At 38.0% G+C, this 19,516-nt stretch overlaps 1 protein-coding gene across 1 annotated transcript in view; it reads right to left on the reverse strand.

Annotated features, from left to right (window-relative positions):
- Nucleotides 1–19,516, reverse strand: part of cacna2d1 (calcium voltage-gated channel auxiliary subunit alpha2delta 1) — an 84,488-nt gene that overhangs the window by 63,465 nt on the left and 1,507 nt on the right. Inside the window, exons 2-3 of the mRNA XM_088416343.1 lie at nt 10,436–10,517; nt 9,817–9,933 (exon numbers count right to left, since the gene is read on the reverse strand). Coding sequence (XP_088272469.1) covers nt 9,817–9,933; nt 10,436–10,517 — 199 coding nt within the window. The remainder of the gene's footprint in view (nt 1–9,816; nt 9,934–10,435; nt 10,518–19,516) is intronic.

The following is a 19,516-nucleotide window of genomic DNA, read 5'->3' on the forward strand; positions in this document are numbered from 1 at the left end:
GGGCAATATTCCCTAATTGTATCATTTACACAATATCATCTTGGAGACTCCTCCGCTAATGAATAATTAAGCTCATTTATTGTGTTCTATAATGCAAAGTGCATGAACAGCATCGCTATGTAATGACTGCATTTTTTTTTTAATAGTTGGCATACCCAGCAGCGTGTGTTTGTGTGTGTGTGTGTGTGTGGAGGGGGTGGGGGGCATTTGTTAATCTGTCGCCTTCTGCAACTGTGTTTCCATAATGAGCGCAAGATGTGACATTATACGCATCGATATAATGAGCCGAGGTTATGATAGGATCTGAGATGTCTCAGTCTCCAGAGCAGATGTTCCTCAACCGCCCATCTCCGTTCCACACTGATTATATTAAGCAGACGAGAGGTGTCTACATGTATGTGTTGGTAAGAATGTGTATGTGCCATTCAAAGAGACGGAAAAAGAGAGAACAGTGCAGATGGAAAATTGCTGGAAGAACCTTTTCACCATGGTGTCACACTTACTGAAGACCAGGTAGCAAAATATCAAGCAAACAATAAACAAAGCCTGTGTAGTTTGACCAAGGTAGATCTCCTAATGTTGTAGTTTGATTGTGTACAATATTAGGGTTTTGAATAGAGGTAGCCTGATACTTGAAAAACTGTATGATTCATTGACTTGTGTGGTTTTCAAATTAATCGCATCAGACATGCAATTTTGACACTGGTGCACTTTTGAGCTGACATTACCAAACAGGCTAATAGTAATGTTTATAAGAGTCAGCACACCTGCATTGTATTTCCGCACGCTGTATTGCTACACAGTGACAGAGAATCTGACATACTTGGACAATCCTGTACCCCCAATGTGACAGCTCAAAGTACATCATCATATACTTCTGTCCCCAGCGTGTCAAAGCAGCAGGCCAGCTTTTCATTTAAACACAGCGTGTGCACAGCGGCCTTTGTCGCTTTTAAACTGTTAAATCCATTATGGGGAAGCAGAGAGATACTTGGAAGGATGCTGCAGGCAGAAAGCCCAAAAGAGAGAAGAGTGGACTAGGATTTACACTGTAGGCTGGATAGTGAGTTCCCAAATCAGATTTGAGGAATGTCTTTTTTGTTATACCTTATTTCTATGATTTTAAGGCACATAAATTTGTCTCCTTTGCAGTTTAGATTTCCAGTATCCTTTTTCCACGTCGTGATCCACGATCATGTTTTAATGAGTAATTAAATGAGCATTTGAATTCAATTTTAATGTCATTGTGGTGGATTGTGTGGAAAATTTAAAAGCATTAGCATCAAGAGAGGGGTAGACAAATGGTGGGCCATGGACTGAAAAATGTTTTTTTTTTTTACTTTCCAGGAGGATCTGGCCTAGATAATGGTATTTTTTCATTTTCCGAAGTTTAATACATGCATATAATTTGCATTTGTCACGTAGGCAATTTTTCATGTAAAGATAAGTTTTATGATACCAATGTTTCTAACCAGGAAGTAGAACCCCTCAATTGCAGAAGCCGCACTTCTTACCGCCTCATCCCCTTCATGATGTCGTTCAAAGATGACCAGCCATGAAACATACACCAATCCATTATCTTGGCCACGCACCCTCACAAGGCTCACGGGTGACGGAGACTATTCTATTCTGCTCTAACTAAAACCTGTTCCTCCTATCAAATCAATCCCCGTGGTCTGGCAAGGCAATCCGGCAATCGCTTCATGGGCACTCCTACAAGACAATTGATTGGAGGTAATCCACTCCTGCATTCATTGGTTGATGGTTGCGCAAGAAGCCAATCACATGTCTTGTAGGAGGGCCTATTTGCTGATGGACTGCCTGGCCAGTCAGTTAAGTACTTGCAGAATGAAGATCACACACAAGCACAGCAGAAGGAGAGCAGTGAGGAAAAAAATAGAACCTTTTGAAAAGTTGTTAACTTGAGTGCTTTTGTAATAATTTGGAATTTCAAGTGTAAACTCTGCTTGTTATCAGGTTTGGTCAGTAACCCTAACCCTAATTTGAAGGCAATTCGGGCCCTCTGTGTTCCCTAACTACAGCTGCAAACTACAGACGGAAACAGGAAGGGACAACAATACAGTTACTGTATAAGTTTTAATAATTGAAGATTCGAGTCATCTTTGTCTCAATTATGTAAAGCATAAATATTTTTCCCATGGCTGACAAAAATTCTGGTTCCCATATACACATGAATAACATTTTCTGGGGGGTGGGGTGGGTTCCTACTTCATGCGTAGGACTAATATTTGTTTTTTTACAAAATTGGAATCATATACAGCACAAAATCGTACCTCAATTGTACTAAATGTTTGAGTGAAATGATTTTTAAGGGAAAAATGCACAACATGAGTTCTTGCACTTAATGATGGTTTACTGTTCAGCACCTTTTCCTTAAATGGCCATTTTTACACAGGAGAGTATTTTTTACTTGGCTGGGGGTTGAAGTGGGTTGGCTGGAGTCACAGTCCATGGTGTTTTATTTATTTTTTTCTTTAAATACTTTGTGATGCATTATAAAAATTGTAAGTTGAGTGTTTTGTGAACTGCATTGGGCCTACGTGGCATTCTTCCAGCATTTACGTTGCCCATCGCTGATCTAGCATGTAACAAAAGAAGAAATACACATGTACACGCCCTACATATAACAGCAAGGCCATGAACAACAAGATCCATGTCGTTTTATAAGCTTATCTGCGCACCGAGCAGCCACTACTCCACTTGGAAACTGTACCAAAGAATCTAGGGCAGTAGGTGTGATGTAATAATAAAAGTATGTTGTTATATTCATATTATATCACCACCCTTCCTGGGATCTTTACTAGACTCAACACAACACATAAACCTTTAAATTAGGTTTATAGTCATTGTGATTTACTGAATATAACTTTGAAAGCATAACAGTGCATGCCAGCTGCAGTTTATTGCTGTGGCTTGAGGTTTTGCACTAAGTGGTGTTGCAGAACGTGCCATTTGTCACAGAATGCACACACAAAGTAGTGTACAATATGTGCAGACATGCAAATGAGCCAGTAATGATCCCTTAATGTGTAGGCATACGCTAAGGTCTGTCAGCCAAGTGTTTTATCAGTTTGCCTGAATTCTGCAGCATCAACAATTTAATTTTTAATCAGGCTTCAGGTCCCTGTGCCCTCACGCTTTCAGTGTGTTCATCCATTTGGAGCAACAACCTTGTCACTGTTTTTTGCACCCTTCCCAGTGTTTACTACAAACCTTTGTTTTTTTTTTTCTTTGCAACAGAAACACTAAACTACCTGAAATTTCTAATACAACATTTCTATTACGAGAAGTGTTTATGAAGTTCAATCTTCTTCCTTATGAAGGTGAGTATATTCTCTATCAGCCCGAGAGGGTAGTAGTACTGCTATTGCAGTAAAGGCATTTTTTTGTTTGTTTTTGGTCCTGAAAGTAGTAAAGTAGTCGGATAAATATTTAAAATAAACAAACAAACAAAAAAGATTATATAAGATAAAGAAGCTTTACTCTGACACATAGTTTAATATCTACACTCTAGAAAGACATGGAAAAGTACCTGTTTGGGATAGAAGAAGTTATGCCACTTTATGGTTCAATTTGAAAAACTGTAAATCTCGACTACATCTTTCTGCTCAGGAAAATAGTATAACACATATTACAGAAACCATGCAGTCCTCATTAACAAATAAACATCAACAAATGATTGATTATTTTTGAACCCTCGTTTCTGATGAATACTTCTGCGGTGTAGTAAATAAATTCTCTTGATACAGACACTGCTTAATGTGTCGACTATTATGAAGACAAATTGTTACATAAATGACTGTCACGGAGAGTAACGGCCCTATCCAAACCCTTTGGCTTTATTTTTGTCTGTTTAGGTTCATTAACCTCGGGTAACAAGATCACTGTGGCCACAGCCACTGAGGCGACGGCCACCATGTGTGAATGCGCGTGCCCGCTGGATATCAGGGCCCGTCGTGGATCGTAAAGCCTTTGATACTGTGCTCTCTCCCTCCTGTAGCGTGCTGCCAAGTGCTCATTAATAATGCATGCCACGCTCTTCCCACACACTTATTTATGGAGGCATGAGTACACATGCGTAGCTACACACAGGTGGCTGGTTAAACCGTGGTCTTCGTCTGAGACTGTTGAGCGGAGACAGCGAAAAAAATGGGTTGCCATCTCGATGAAAGATGGACTTGTTGGGTGTGTGGTAAGCGTGCTACCTATGGGTGTGTATTTGTGGGTGGGCCATTCACTCATTCATCCACTAATGTGTGTCCTCAGGCATGAAAGAAAGCAATATCAATATGCCCGGAGGTCACTCACTGGGCAGAATCGAGATGTAATAAGGAGAAAGAGGTGATCGATGTTTGGAGGCGAGTCGGCTTGTCAGACCAAAGCTCTCTACTCTCAAAAGATGCACATTCGGTGCCAGTCAAATGGTTGCAAACTTTCAAATTTAATTGGTCTCAAACGTCATAAGTCATCAGGAAATTGAAGCTATTGACTCAGATGAAAGTCATTACAGGTCATAAAGCATTAACCACATCATAAAATCTAAAAAATACAAAGATGTGCAAAAATGTTATCCGGCGAGAGGTGTCTACTTTGAAAAATTAGGAGTGTCTGAACAACAGACTGATTGTGATTAATTAAAACACTTTTAGAGCAGAAGGAAGATCTGAAAATCAAGGAGCCTGTAAGAGATGCCAAGACGATGAATGGGAAATGTAACTTAAAAAAAAGCCTCAAAGCATTTTGATAAAGGTAGAGTGTTATCCATTCTGTTGGACAATGCCTCCAGATGGTCGAAACTAAAGGTTGCAGCCAGCACTGGGGACTTGTCTCAAATAAAGGAGAAGGGAAATGGTTCTACAGCCATAAACAAAAAAAATAAAAATATGACAGAACCCACTTTTCTGTTTTTGTATATCAATCCTTTGATGTGCCATAGTAACACAATTTATTAAAAAAAAAAAACTCTAGTTGAGGGTTTTTCTTATAATTTTTTGGTAGAGATTAACATGAGATTAACATGAGATTAATTAGATCGGTTAACAATAATCTTAATCAGTCTCAGTTTTTTTAATCTCTTGCTTGCTATTCTAAATCAAGAACATATTTGTAATCAGAATTCCATCAATATGTCTCATAATGTCAATAATTTACATACCAGTCTTCAAATCAAATATATAAATTCAAATAACACTGACCTACAAGGTGTTTTCTAACTTTTTACCCATGACATACACACTCAAACGCTCACACACCTATACTCACACACACACACACACACACATTGACTTAATTTGTGTGTAATATGGTCTGTGTTTTATGTTGTACAAGCCGTCACTTGGGCAGCTTTTTGTCCTGAAATACAAGCATGTATCTGTGATCGAAGTATGCTTCAGAGCATCATCACTAAATGGCGGCAGCAAAATTCATTCAACATCCTATCATTATCAATTGACTAAAATGTTCTGCATGTGTGCAGAAATGCATGTTTTTTTGACCATAGAGCACTTTTAAGTGTTATTTTATTTGTTTAAACAAAACCTGAGAAAACATTGTGATGTTATTCCACATTTGATTTATCTGGTTGGGGATACAAGTGATTGGTGTAACAAGCATAAACATAGTCGTTAGTCTCCCACGGAGCCAATTTCGTTCTCATTGCTTACTTAAGGCACGCGAGACACACACTTGGCAGGAGATGTGTTTATGAAGCGACTGTCTGCATTACTAATAGGACAACGAGGAGGCTGCTTCATACAGGCGTCAGTTGGGGTGCTGAGAGACGAGTGCTATCGGCGCCCTCTGAATACACGAACACATAGATGAGCGTCTATTGATGACCCACTTCTGTGCTCGGAGAAAAAAAAAAGAAAAATCTTCCTCAGGGTCGTAGCTTTTATTATTGCACTGCATTTCTGCTTTTTTTTTGTTGACATGGCTTGTATAATGAAGACTATTTTGGCAGTTGTGTGCTCTCGTCGCTGCTAAGAGCGACAAATGTGCATGCACACTCATTTTACTTGTCATTATCACTCTGTTGAAATGGTATGGTAATGATATGAAATAGTATTATTTTTGTGTTTTTTTTTGTCATGAATCTTTTGAAATGACTGAATTCATGGTCAACTTCATAGATGATTTATAGTGAACAGTAAGAATCTAACAATTTTCTGAGGGTTTTTTTTTTCCTGATAAAAATGATCATAAACTTGGAAGGCGCTAGGCTTTGCCCAAATTAGCTGAAAAAAAAAAAAAACTGATTTAGCATCGGACCTAAATTTTGTTTTGATCAGGCAAGTGGCAATCAAGATATTTTTTTTTTCTCTGATGTTCAAAAAAATGCCAATATGATCATTTACCTTGAACATCAATCCCTTTCCACATTAGAAGACATTGAAAAGAAATAGATTAACATTGCCCATCTACTGCATTTAGGATCTATTCTTCAAATTAAGGTTATTTTGGCAAACACCAACAATTGAATAAGGCATTTATTTTTTTCAAAATCATGGTAACTTTTCTCATAATTTATTGAAAATTTTTATTACTGGCATTTTCCCTAAAAGGGTTTGTATGGCGTTATATTTGTGCCACAATTACGCACGCGCGGAAAAAAAAATTGAGCGGAGAAAATCAAACTGAGCGAGCGAAAACAGATTTTGAGAGCAAGAAAAAAAACTATTGAGCGCGTAATGATAAGAGTTTGAGCGCGCGCCGATGGAGTTTGAACACAGAAAAAGAAATTGCTCGCTCAAAATTCCTCTTTGCTCGCTCGGGATAGCCCTCTCTCGCTCAACATCTCGCTCTCGCTCGCGATACTCCTCTCTCCCTCGCTCAACATCGCGTTTGCTCAACATTGAGCTCTCGCTCGCTCGACTCGTCCTCTGCGCTCGCTCAGTTCTGTTCACGCGTTACGTTTGTGCCACAAAACCAGCCAATCAGAGCTTGTAAAAGCACTTTGATTGACACAGCTTAGTATCCAATGAGATTGCTTGTACGCTATCCGTTGACGCACTCTCGTTTGCCCTGTGTTCACCCAAAAAGGGCAAACGAGAGTGCGTCAACACGGACTTGGGCTGGAGAATTACTTTTAATATTATTATTATTACTGTATTGTATCATTTGACAGAAATACCTTGTTAGTTTTTGTACTTTAATAATAACGTCGATGTGACGCACTCTCGTTTGCTCGTTCCGGGTGAACACAATAAGCAATCTCATTGGATACCAAGCTGTCAATCAATGTGCTTTAACAAGCTCTGATTGGCTGGTTTTGTGGCACAAACGTAACGCGTGAACAGAACTGAGCGAGCGCAGAGGACGACTCGAGCGAGCGAGAGCTCGATGTTGAGCAAACGCGATGTTGAGCGAGGGAGGGAGGAGTATCGCGAGCGAGAGCGAGATGTTGAGAGCGAGAATGCTATTGCGAGCGAGCAAAAAGGAATTTTGAGCGAGCAATTTCTTTTTCTGTGTTCAAACTCCATCGGCGCGCGCTCAAACTCTTATCATTACGCGCTCAATAGTTTTTTTCTTGCTCTCAAAATCTGTTTTCGCTCGCTCAGTTTGATTTTCTCCGCTCATTTTTTTTTTCCGCGCGTGCGTAATTGTGGCACAAATATAACGCCATAGGTTTGGGGCTAATGCATTTGTATTTCTGTTGGATTAAAGTAGTGGTTTGGCTTCAAACGCAGTAAAAAAGAGAGCATTTTTACTATCCTGGAAGCTTCTTTACTTCCCTGTTGTGAGCCTTTAGTCACAATTGAAAATATTTTTTATTTATTTGGACGCAAACTTAAGTTGCCAGAGCATTATTATAATAGAGGAGTGCGATGGGTTGCACAATGCCGCTTATTTATCACAGGAAAAAGCAAACAATCCAATTCAGCGTCCCTTGGGATTGCAAACACTCAGCCAGCCAAACAATTCAACATATGATTCAGTTAATTAGGAGCCAGATGGCACTGAAACTGAAAACTGGATATTCAGGGAACTAAGACGTTAATCAACTCGAATGGCAATGTTCATTGAAAGCCATTTAATAAATGTAATTAGGAATGTCATATGAAACAATATAAATTGACATCATTAGAGCCCTCTACCTATTCAGAAGTGATCACAATAATTTGTTTCATCTAAACGTTGATTTAAATGAAATTCATCATTTGAATGCTTAAATGATGGGGGTGTTTTCACCGAATAAAACCGCAACTGGCTGTAGCAGAAAATTGAAGTATGTAACGTAGAATTTAATTGTAGATATAAAGAAATTGCCACATTTTTTTGTATTATGGTTGCTCAATGTCACTTTTTTCAGACTGATATCTGTCAGGTTTTGTTGGTGTTTGTTGGATGTTTACTGTGAGTTATATCGGGGTTTAATGTTATTTTCCATTTTGGGGCTTTTTCTGGATTTTTTATGTGTTTCTAGTGGTGTTTTTTTCTTTTCGTGTGATTAAGTTAATGTTTTGTTGCTCTTTTGTCTGTCCTCGTCAGTATGATTGTGTCCACCTGTCAGAGTTGTCCTGTTTCCCTTGTGTCGGCCAATCAGTTCCTTCTTCCAATTGCGTCTTGGCCAGGTGCTCCGTGTTGTCTCGTTTGTTGAGAGTGTATTTAATTTTCAGTTTCCTTTCTGTTCTTGTCGGGTCATTGTCTAACTGTCGCTGTCTAAGTGTTGTGTCAATGTGGCTGTCAATTCCTTGTCTTAAGTAGTGATGGTCGAGTGGGACTTTGATACAGCGTCCGATCTTTTCACGATCGCTGTTTCATTGTTCAGGGCCCCAATTACAACGTTTAAGGAGGACATGTAATAAATGAAGCGCAACAAAGTCATATTGAAGAATCAAATGGTGCTTTATTCCACAGCGTACATATTTCAATGCCCAACACATTCCAAGCGTCCATGGATTGTTTGGGATCGATTTCCTATTTTTCCTGTTCCTGTTTGACTACACCAGATAATTGCCTGCTTTGTAGTCGACACAATAGTAATATAACTAGCAAAAATAACAATAATTACTGAAACCTTGATCATTTTTTGTCACTTCTGTATGTAAAGGAAAGTAGACCTCCTTCATTTGTTATAGTGTGGGTCATGTCAAAGTTGCTGCTACATTCAAGAGATGCACTCCACAAATAGAGACTGTCATTTCATTGATTCTTCTAATACTGATAAGTACCAATGTCAGTGGCACTTTTCTTACAAAAATAAATAGATACATTTAACAGACTGACATATCTTATTCACCCATATTTTGACTGCTTATCCTCACAAGCGTCGCAGGCATGCTGGAGCCTATCCCAGCTGCCTGCTTTACTACTTGAGCAATAGGTGGAGTATACCCTGAGCTGGTTGTCAACCAGCACACATAATCTAACTACCATTCACACTCACCAACTCACCTGAGGACAATTTGGAGTGTCTAATAAAATACCATGGATATTTTGTGATCGTGGCAGGAAACTGGAGTAAATATCGCATTTTTGAAATTACCCACAATTAATATCAATTTTTTTTGCTGTCTATTTCAATGCATATATTTATAGACACTGCAGCTTAATTGGCATCTGTCATATATCTATGCCTTCAGTTCTTAAACTTAAAACGGCAGCAAGAGAGCAGATAACACCATCTATGTAAACCACACTGTCGGTTTGATAAATTTCCTGCTGAAAAATGCCATTGTGAGGGCAAGTTGGTTGTTTCTTGGGAGTCGACCTCATAAGTAAAAGTGTCAGTGTGTGAGGGTGAGTATTCCACAGCCACACAGATGCTAACTTTTTTACTGCGTGCAGACTTACCTCCAGCGCTGTGGACCTTTTGCGCAGCAGCTGTTCAATGTTCCTGGCTGCTCTGGCCACCAACTCCTCAGCGTCATTCTGCTCCACACTGTAGAGGTGCCTGTTCCTCATGAAAATCTATACAAGCAGACAGTTGTTTATAAGAATCTCAAACTTGATTATATTTGAGAAGAAAATAAAACTTCAAATATCACACAAAGGGCCCACTAAATATTCTCACTTTGAGCCAAAATGCCTCACTCCCTGTTCACTTTAGGTTGATGGTTTACTGTGGTTTTAAAGAGTCAATACATTTCAATAACTGTAACTATTGTCTGTCAATGGTAACAAGCTTTTCTTGAACTTTTTATATTTTATTTTTGCACCTGTGTTCAGCTGTAACTCGCCATGTTTGGATCACATTAAGAACCTCTAAAATCTGAACTACTTTGCCAGAGTCATCATTGTAATTGTTTCTTTTTTTTTAATACAATGCAAATATTTTGTGATTTTTTTTTTTTTTTTGTGAATGATAAATCCCCCTGAAAAGTCATTTAGTTGCCACAACTAAACCAATTTCAACAGGATCCAAGTGCTGTAATGCTCAAGTGATGGCTGACCATCATTGGTTTGTCCATACCTGGGTGAGACTCTTGCCGGCTGTGGCCGTGTCTGCCAGGGTGATGAGCTCTTTCTGCATCTGGTCCACCCATTCTTTAATCCTACCAAACAGATGCACACATAAACACAGAGACGAACACACAAATAATGACAGTTATGCCACTTGAGAGGCAACATCCCAGATGAAATTAAGATGTCAATTGCATCAGCTCAGTTGGTGACAGGTGAGCCGCTCAATCGCGAGAGAGAAAAACAAGAGATTTAATCGAGAGAGGTGTTGCCACACAAGTTGGTCAATAAGATTCGAAGGACCTAAGGTCCACCAGACCTTTCATAATTTTTGTCAAATATGGGCACTGACTACCACATTGATTATAATGGTTCCAAATGAGTCTTTCTGTAGTCTATGATTGTACTGCATTCTCAACTAAACACAAAATCGGCATTGCAACAGTGTTTGTAGCAGCTAGCTAACCTCTTAGCTTGCATTTATGAGTTTTGTAGAAAAGGATAATGTTAGAAATCATGATTTTTGTGTCTCATCTTTGAGTGTCAAACTTCGGTATCTGTTGTTAAAAATTGTTTTTGCTAATTTCATCCATAAACATCAATCCTTCAACACCCCAATCCCGACCCGACAGATGGTTCTATAGCATACAGTGTCGAACTTCAGTCCTCGAGGTCCGGTATCCTGCATGTTTTTCGGTTTTCTTTCCTCAACACACCTGATTTAAATGAATAGCTCATCAGTAAGCCCTGCAGGCACTTGAAAATGATCCTAATCATTTGAATTAGGTGTGTTTGCGAGAGAAGGTTAGAAGGCATGCACACCTCCACACCTGTGGCCTATAGTTTATCAACAGGAAAGCATTTCGTGTTCCTTTTTTTGGTAAATTTGCTTCATGGCAGTTACTTTGGAGGGTTTAGGAAGCTCTGCTGACTGAAGCGAATGAAGCAATTGATTATTTAGGGTTTGTTTACCAGTGGTGTAATCAGTGATTTTACCACCCGCAAGCGTATGTGACTTGATGGTGAAAAGGTCTATTAAGCTGTCAATCATGACATCCCCCCCCATAGGCGACGGCGAGCAGCTCGATTGTGAGACATCAAAACAAACAAGAGATTCATTGGATGAGTTGTCGCCAAACAGCTCAGTCAATCTGATTGCAAGGACTCGCTTTCAATAGAGTGTCATCGGGCCATTTCCCGAGAAGCAGGCCAAATAGGCTCGACGTCAGTGACAATGATGGTTATTTGAGTGAGCGGGCCGGGAAATGGAGAGGTAAGACTCGTTGCTTGTTTATAAGATCCCTATGGACATCGGGTTTGAAAGGTGTAACAGGACCTTTTGACCATAACATCACACATTCTTCTGGGTGGCAATAGACGGAACTTTCTAAAGGTGTACAACCCCATATATAGATCTTAGAAAGTATTCTGAATGATTCACTTTTTCCACCTTTTCTCATGCTACAGCTTCATTCCAAGCTATTCATTTACCAGTAATCTCTTACTTCAGAATTCTACAAATAATACTTCTACAAATAACACTCCTCAACAAAACTTTTTTTGACTTCTGAATTCATGAAAGATACAGTAGATGCCATTCTGTGTAGTTTTTTGAGATAATAGATTAATTTATTGCAATTCTGAATGTGGCTGTAACATGACAAAATTTAGAAAAAGTGAACCACTGTGATTTCCGGATGCATTGTATGTCATTTGACTAAGACAAATTAATTTTGAATAAAGCTTAAATGTTTAGAATTATATTTTTAGTTTTACTTTCATCTCAAATATAATCAAGTTTGAGATTCTTATACAATGCTTCAATAGATTTTCTTTTCATCTGCTATAGATTGAATGGGGACCGTTTAAACTAAAGAAGTAGTTTACATAAAAGTTGCTTCCAAGAGTGGAATGCTGGCCGTAACGTGAACAAGTTGATTCAAAATTTGAAGTGTAGGAAATTCTGACATATTTAACATGATCTTTAGAGACTTGTTAGTAAAATTACATTTTATTTGGATTAATAACAGACATGACAATTTGATGCTAAAATTGATAGTGCAGTGTAGTTTAAAAATGTGTTTTTTTTAAATTGTCATGCTTTAAAATGCTATTTTAAATGGATAATAATTACTTACGATTGAGTTACTGGTTTGGTTTGTTTTGATAAGAAAAACCTAATGGCATTATTCTGGCAAGACTTCAAACACATTAAATCATGGAGCTGAATCCTTTTTTGGAGCTTCCAACAATGCAAGAATATTCATAGCTCTAATCCCCAAACTGTAATTTTACTTCATTGATGCATTTCTATGAATTCAGCAGCTGTCCTGCCCAAGAAAATTCTTGCATCACTATATGTAATAACACAAAAGAGAGGAAGGCCCTTGTACCACTTCTACCCCACCCACCCGTAATGCCCATGCAGCATAAAAACACTCCCATTTTATCCGAGCAGCCATGCCTTTTTTACATTCTGTTTTACACGAGCTGGAGAAGAAATTTTGCACAAATGTGGTAAAGTAAACAACTTTTCATTTATTAGTTTTTTTTTTTTTCCTTACTATAGAACATGTCAAAGTGGTGAAAATGTGCGTTTGGAAGCATATGAACAGACACCAGCAGCCATTTGTGATACTTACCTTTAAGTACATGTTAGCGTCGTATAGAAATTGATTGGGAATTTTTCTTCTTCCAAAAACATCTTGCGTTTCTCCATGTAAATATGGATATAAATTTATATAGAATTTTTTTGTTATTGTTTAAGCTTTATATTTCATTCAAAATAAATCATTAGTATGCCAAAAGGAAGATATATGTGTGTGTGCGTGTGTGTATGTATGTATATATGTCTGTATATATATATATATATATATGTATATATATATATATATATATATATATATATATATATATTGTGTATATATATATATACTGTATATATGTATATGTATATAATATATATATATATATGTTTATATATGTATATATGCATAAATACATATGCATACATTTAACTGTGCAAACTTCTAAAATCCATGAAATAGGTCTTCAAATAACTGCCAACTTGTGTTGCAGAAATATATAGAATTTCAAGTGCATGTTTTGCATACAGACGTGTACGAAAGGCAACCCCCCTCATTATTGCTTATTGCCACCTTTTGGATCAGAAGTGAATAAAGTCTATCAAAATAGTCCACAAAGTCAAACGATATGCATCGGCTCTGCTTGCTGTGCGTTTGTATTAACACCACCTTAGATGCCCGAAACCCTGAATGCGAATCACACCAAACACGACAGAGTAAGCATGGAAAAACCAATACGCTCACCCACAGGATATTTCCGAGTGAGCGTAATGGTCGTTGTGTACGAGCAATATATCAGTCTGGCTCCATGCAGCTGAGCAGGCTGCAAAGTATGCAAGACAACCAAGAAACCAGGGAGAAATGTTTTCACGGACAGTGTTTCAGAGAATATTCCGAGCACCCATCGGAAGAAAGATGGGACCATTATGACAGCAGCAGGAGAAGCACAAAGTGAAATTGTTTAGGGGGTGAAAAAACAACTCTTGCCTGTTGGGAACAAATTGCGGAGCAAAGCAGCTGCTTGCCTTTAATTCCCAAAGCCAGATGGTTATGGACAAGCACTGCAGACTGAGCAGAATGGGCTGCTTTATGGAAAAAAAAAAAAAAAAAGAATGTATATTCTCAACTGTAAATGTGCAGCCACAGCACATTGTGCGATGCCCACTATTTAATTCCATTTTATATGCTGACTGGGATAGAAACGCTGTGAGGACCTGGCCAGTGACTACACATTACATCTTAAATTTAAAACTTTTCAATAGTGAGGTATTTAACGGTGATATATTTTGGGCCGTTCCACAAAATAGTTTGCACAGAGTCCCATGAGTGCTGAAACACTCACTGAAGAAGAGAGAAATGTTCAGCATGATTGTTAAAACATACATTGTGAGACCTACTTTCAAAGATTTGAATTTTTTATTTAATGTAATACTTGATGAGTGAGCCGGCACGCCAAACACAAGTATTTCTATACAAGGCTTTGAAAAGTCAATTTTCCATTGTATGAGAGATGGCTGCAAGTAAAGGCAATTTGCTTTGCCGCTTTAAATGTCATTGCAAGCTTTTTTTTTTTTTTCCCGCCAGCTTGTGACGATCAGTGTGGTCTTACAGTATGTACAGTACAGCTACAAGACATCCTCACAGCTGCAGCATAGTTTTGGGATAGCCTAATTTGATTAAATTATTCTTACCCGTGCAGTTCTCTTTTATGTTCCCGACTGTGCCAATAGTGGATGTCGAATTAGCATTTGAGAGCAGCACAATTAGTCATATTCCCAGTTTGTATGTTAATGCGGAGTGGAGTGACGACTTCTTGGACTGCAAAATCTGTACAGTAAAGCCAGCTATGTGCTAGACACTTGATGTTACCTAGGAAGTGCACATCTCTCGAGGGTGCTATTAATAACCTTGCTTCCTTAAATCATGTATTTCCGACGTCCCACTTGGCTAACATCCTGCTGCAGATTATTGGAATGGTAAATGGTGTGTGTATATATATATATATATATATATATATATATATATATATATATATATATATATATATATATACATATAGTTGTGTTTGTAGCTCAAAATCATCTCCATTAAAGTACTAGGCATTTGTTTCACCTGCCATTCCTCCTTAAAAAGAATTGAACTCTATAATATTGTACTTTTTAAAACACATAATAAGTGCATATGAAGAACGAAGTAGTTTGTGCATTATAATTTAATCCTGACACTACTGCAGTAATATTGCACATTTTTGCAGAGGATAAAGAATATATGACGGTGAACAGAGGTGTTCAACTTACATTCGATATTCGTCAGAGCCCCGATTATTTTTGTTTTTTCTGGTCCATCATTCGTCAGGCGTTGCGAATGAGTAGTAGTGAATTGAACCTACCCAGTTTATTCACTCAACTGAACATATTTGTCCACTGCTTGGTGGGGCTGTATACTGACTATTGTCGCTTTGACAGCAGGCTGACTGCAGTTTGAACTGTAAAGCTGCAGCAATATAGCAGATAAGCATCCAAGTCAATTGAATTTTATTTCAGTAAGCAAAAAGGGGTGTGGCGGGCTGACGGACACATGATGGATATCTGACTTACTGTCTATCCAGACAATTACAATGACAGATGGAAACTGCAATGCTGACATTTTTAATTTGCAGATTTTATTATTTTTTTTTTTTTTATAGCATTTCCATCATTTGGTGGTCCATCAGCAAAACGGGCTTTCGTCGGCAGCAGACTGATAGACAGTCCGTCGGTGCTGACAAAGCGCTCACCTCTGGCTGTGAGTATTATATTGTTTAGATTTAGGATTCAAAGCTCAGATGTGGCTGCCCTGTGTTGCATTATCATTTCTTACAGCGCCAAAGTCTGTTCAGGTTGAATTTGAGCAAGATGTGGGATACACCCGGGCTGGATGCCAGCCAATCAGGGTTAGGGTTATCATATGAATTTTGTTTTTCTTTTATCATCTCTAACATATCTGAATCTGAACTAAGTTTGACCCTAGGCCTATTTTTTTTTTTTTTTTAATCCTAGAAGTTCCAGCTGTATTAATTTGAAGCATCATGAGCATTGAGCGACTGTGCCATGTTCCTGTATAAAACCCCTGCAGGGCCACACTATTGGATCTCACATAATGTTGTGGTCGGTCTTTCATTGCGTTCAGCACAGTGGGGTTGAGCTGCAACTGATTGCAACCAAAAGCACTAATGGTAGAAATTAGTGAAGCGTGAATAACAGTGTCATTGTATTACTTTTCATTAGGTAAAGCATAGGGATGCATGTGTAAATGTAGCCTCGTTGATTAAAAAGTATTCAGAAATGCATGAGAAGTATGAAAATAATTGCCATTAGCTGGAGGGAGCAATACGCTTTCAGCTTGGCTTGCTGTGTTTTGAGGAGTCCAGCCCCCGGAACAACAGCAGCACACAATTAAACACAGGCGTGTTAAAGGCAAGTGGGTCAGATGCATTTTTGTTGTTTTTTCCAGCGCAGGAAAAGCCAATGGGGGCAAACAGGAGGAAACAATGCAAGACAAGCAAGAGACAGATGTTGGGATACCAGCATCTATTTAAGGGGAATAATAAGCACACCAATGGAGGATGGCCCCCACCATCAGACGTTGACTCTTTGTTAACCAACATTAGATGGTGTAGCCAAAAACTTGACAATTTAGTATCGCCCATCTGTCTGGGACACCTGCTTTTTATTTGGGTGAATTTCATAGAAGGAATTTGGCTAATCACGCGCCCTGGAATTTGCCCCAAATTATTTTTAACATTAACAATTCACCTGCACTTGAAAACTTGAAATTTGAAATGACTGGAACAATGATTAACTTAAAATGTATTGGACTTAAAAACATAAAGCAAGGCTCAAAATGAGCAGCACTGCGTCGCTATTTATTCTGTAAATTGTGGACATTGCACCTCACATGGAATGAAACACGTGAAAACCCAAATTAACAATCAAGACCAACAGTCCCAAATGCTTGTTGAACAACATTTCATTTGTGTGCCAGAACTTAATCCATGATCCATTCGGAAAATTTAGGGTGCATATGGTTCGTGTTGTGCTCAGTTAAAAAGAGTTGAAATTTCTGTAGGAATGTTATAAGAGGCCAAAACTTTTGCAGGACACCATTTAATACTCAACCAGTATACAAAGCAATGCAAAAGAAAGTGTGCAAGCAGGAGAAAAAAAGCCAGTAAAGCAGGAAAGGAGAGTGGAAGTTCTCCTACACGATCATGTGAGAATGCAAGCTTTGTAACGATCTAAACCTTGAGTTGTGTTTTGAAAATAAGATGCTTTGACAATGTCGTCATACCACGTCACTAGAAAATAAGGCAATTATTCATGTTGGAGACTAAAAAACAAAGGCAAGGATCCACCTTGATTATCATCTTGGACTATTAGTTAGTTGAGGTAAGCACAGGCTTTCAATCAAACATCCCACATAAGGAAATTCTGTTATAAGAAAAGATTTGACAACACAAATATGATTCTTTACTGGAGAATACTTACTGAATATTTTTTTATTCCTATCCTATTGTTTTTTTTATTCCTGGCTCAGAGATGGCCAACATGCCTATATCTGTCATATAGTGGTGATAATTCTGGTTATTGTAAATACTTTGTAGTATTTTCCTCTTCAAAAATTGAAATGATCTTGTGTAACATTTTCCGCTTTTATGTACACAATGCAGGGCGTTTGGAGTTATGGATACAACCCAATACAACTTTTGCTGTCCAAAAAGAGACATATTCCTTTTTTTTTTTTTTTTTTATAATACATATACCTATGCATTGTGGATAGGTCAAATGCCACTAAAATCTGTTTGTGGTTGAAAGTTAAAAAAAAATAAAAAATCATGAATGGCTTTGTTCTGTAGGAACATTAAATAGTACCTAGGTGTGGTTGGGAGTGTGAATGGTTGTTTGTCTCTGTGTGCCCTGCGATTGGCTGGCAACCAGTCCAGGATGTCCCCTGCCTGCGATCTCAGTATGGATTAGCGTTGTATGAATGGATGGATGGATGAAGTCTTGTGATACCTCAAGGGCAGAGCCATTGGTTTTCACACAAAAAAATTATAAAATTGTGATTTCATATTCTAATTATATATATATATATATATATATATATATATATATATAAAACAGACATATGTATGTCTATAAAGTGATAAACTATATCCATGTACTGTTTTCTGTTTTTTGAAAAAAAAAAGTACTGTAATTGCAAAAAGTGATGACCGAAGTTGCAAGGGACCACTGTACTAAAAGAATAAATAAAAAATCTATATATTTTATTCTCATGCATTCATGTTTATTTGATGTACATTAACATGCAAACAAGGAAACCACATCAATATAGCATAACATCATATCATGGCAGCAACCTGCTACATAGGCCAGTGTCAAAATAAGCACACCAAATAATACATGGACATTTTTTTTTTTGTCATCAAAATGGAGGTTGCGTTCTGACTAGCTTGACATATTCTTCTGAATCTTTTATCCCAAATTATTGCTGTCACTTTACATAACTACTTTAACCATCATTGCCATTTTTTGCCTTATTAGTAAATATTGTTGATACTTTCATATTAATATTGTTCAACTAATAAAACAAATATTGGATGAGGTTCCTGGGACTAACCTAAAAAAAGACCTGTACAGGGGTTTTAAAATACACAATGTATGTGTTGACCTTGATCATTTAAGTACAACTGAACTTGGATTTTTAGAGGTTGTATAATTTCTGGTAGGTTGAGATTATAAAGGTATCACCTGATTGTATTTTGATTCACCCCCTTAACCTCATGAATAGTTTAAAAACAACTACTGTATGCAAATATACCATGAGCTGCGATTGCCCCCCGCGCTTTCCGTCAAGGTAAATCTGATGATGGATGAACTAAGGCTTGTGTGTGCCTCATTTTAATTTATTTTGCTTCATCTCTTGTGTGGCTAAATGATCCATTAGCATCTCATACGGGCGTACTGCTTGCGGCTGCTATGAAGCCGCCTCATCGTCATGGTGATAAATGGATGGAAGACTTGGAAAAATCTTGCAGGACTTATTAAAACTTACACACTTGTATTCACTGCTTAATTCTCATTTGAGACATAGTCAATACATTACAAGATTTAAAAGGTAATGTATGGAGTCAGAACAATTGAGGTATCAGCAAGACGGAATTATGTAATCGCTTAGGACCAAATCTCAATGGCATGGAAAAACTATTATGTCAAAGGCAAAACCTGCGGGGCATTAGCTCTGACTGCAGTTGCAAAGAAGTCTCCAAAAAATGTCCAAAAACAGCCGGGGCAAATCAACACTTGCAGTTTACATGTTTCAACACCCTTGCTATTGCTTTAGCACACCCTGCAGTAAAAGAGCTGGAGGGAGTGGCTCGTTTGCTTGAGATGATACTGGCCACTCAAAGCAGGTCAATTTCAACAACATTTGAAAAAAATTGTGAAAAGTGAATGTCTGGTATA

This window comes from Hippichthys cyanospilos, chromosome 6 (genome assembly GCF_059441005.1).
Source record: "Hippichthys cyanospilos isolate Australia breed blue-spotted pipefish chromosome 6, RoL_Hcya_1.0, whole genome shotgun sequence".
Classification (NCBI taxonomy): Eukaryota; Metazoa; Chordata; class Actinopteri; order Syngnathiformes; family Syngnathidae; genus Hippichthys; species Hippichthys cyanospilos.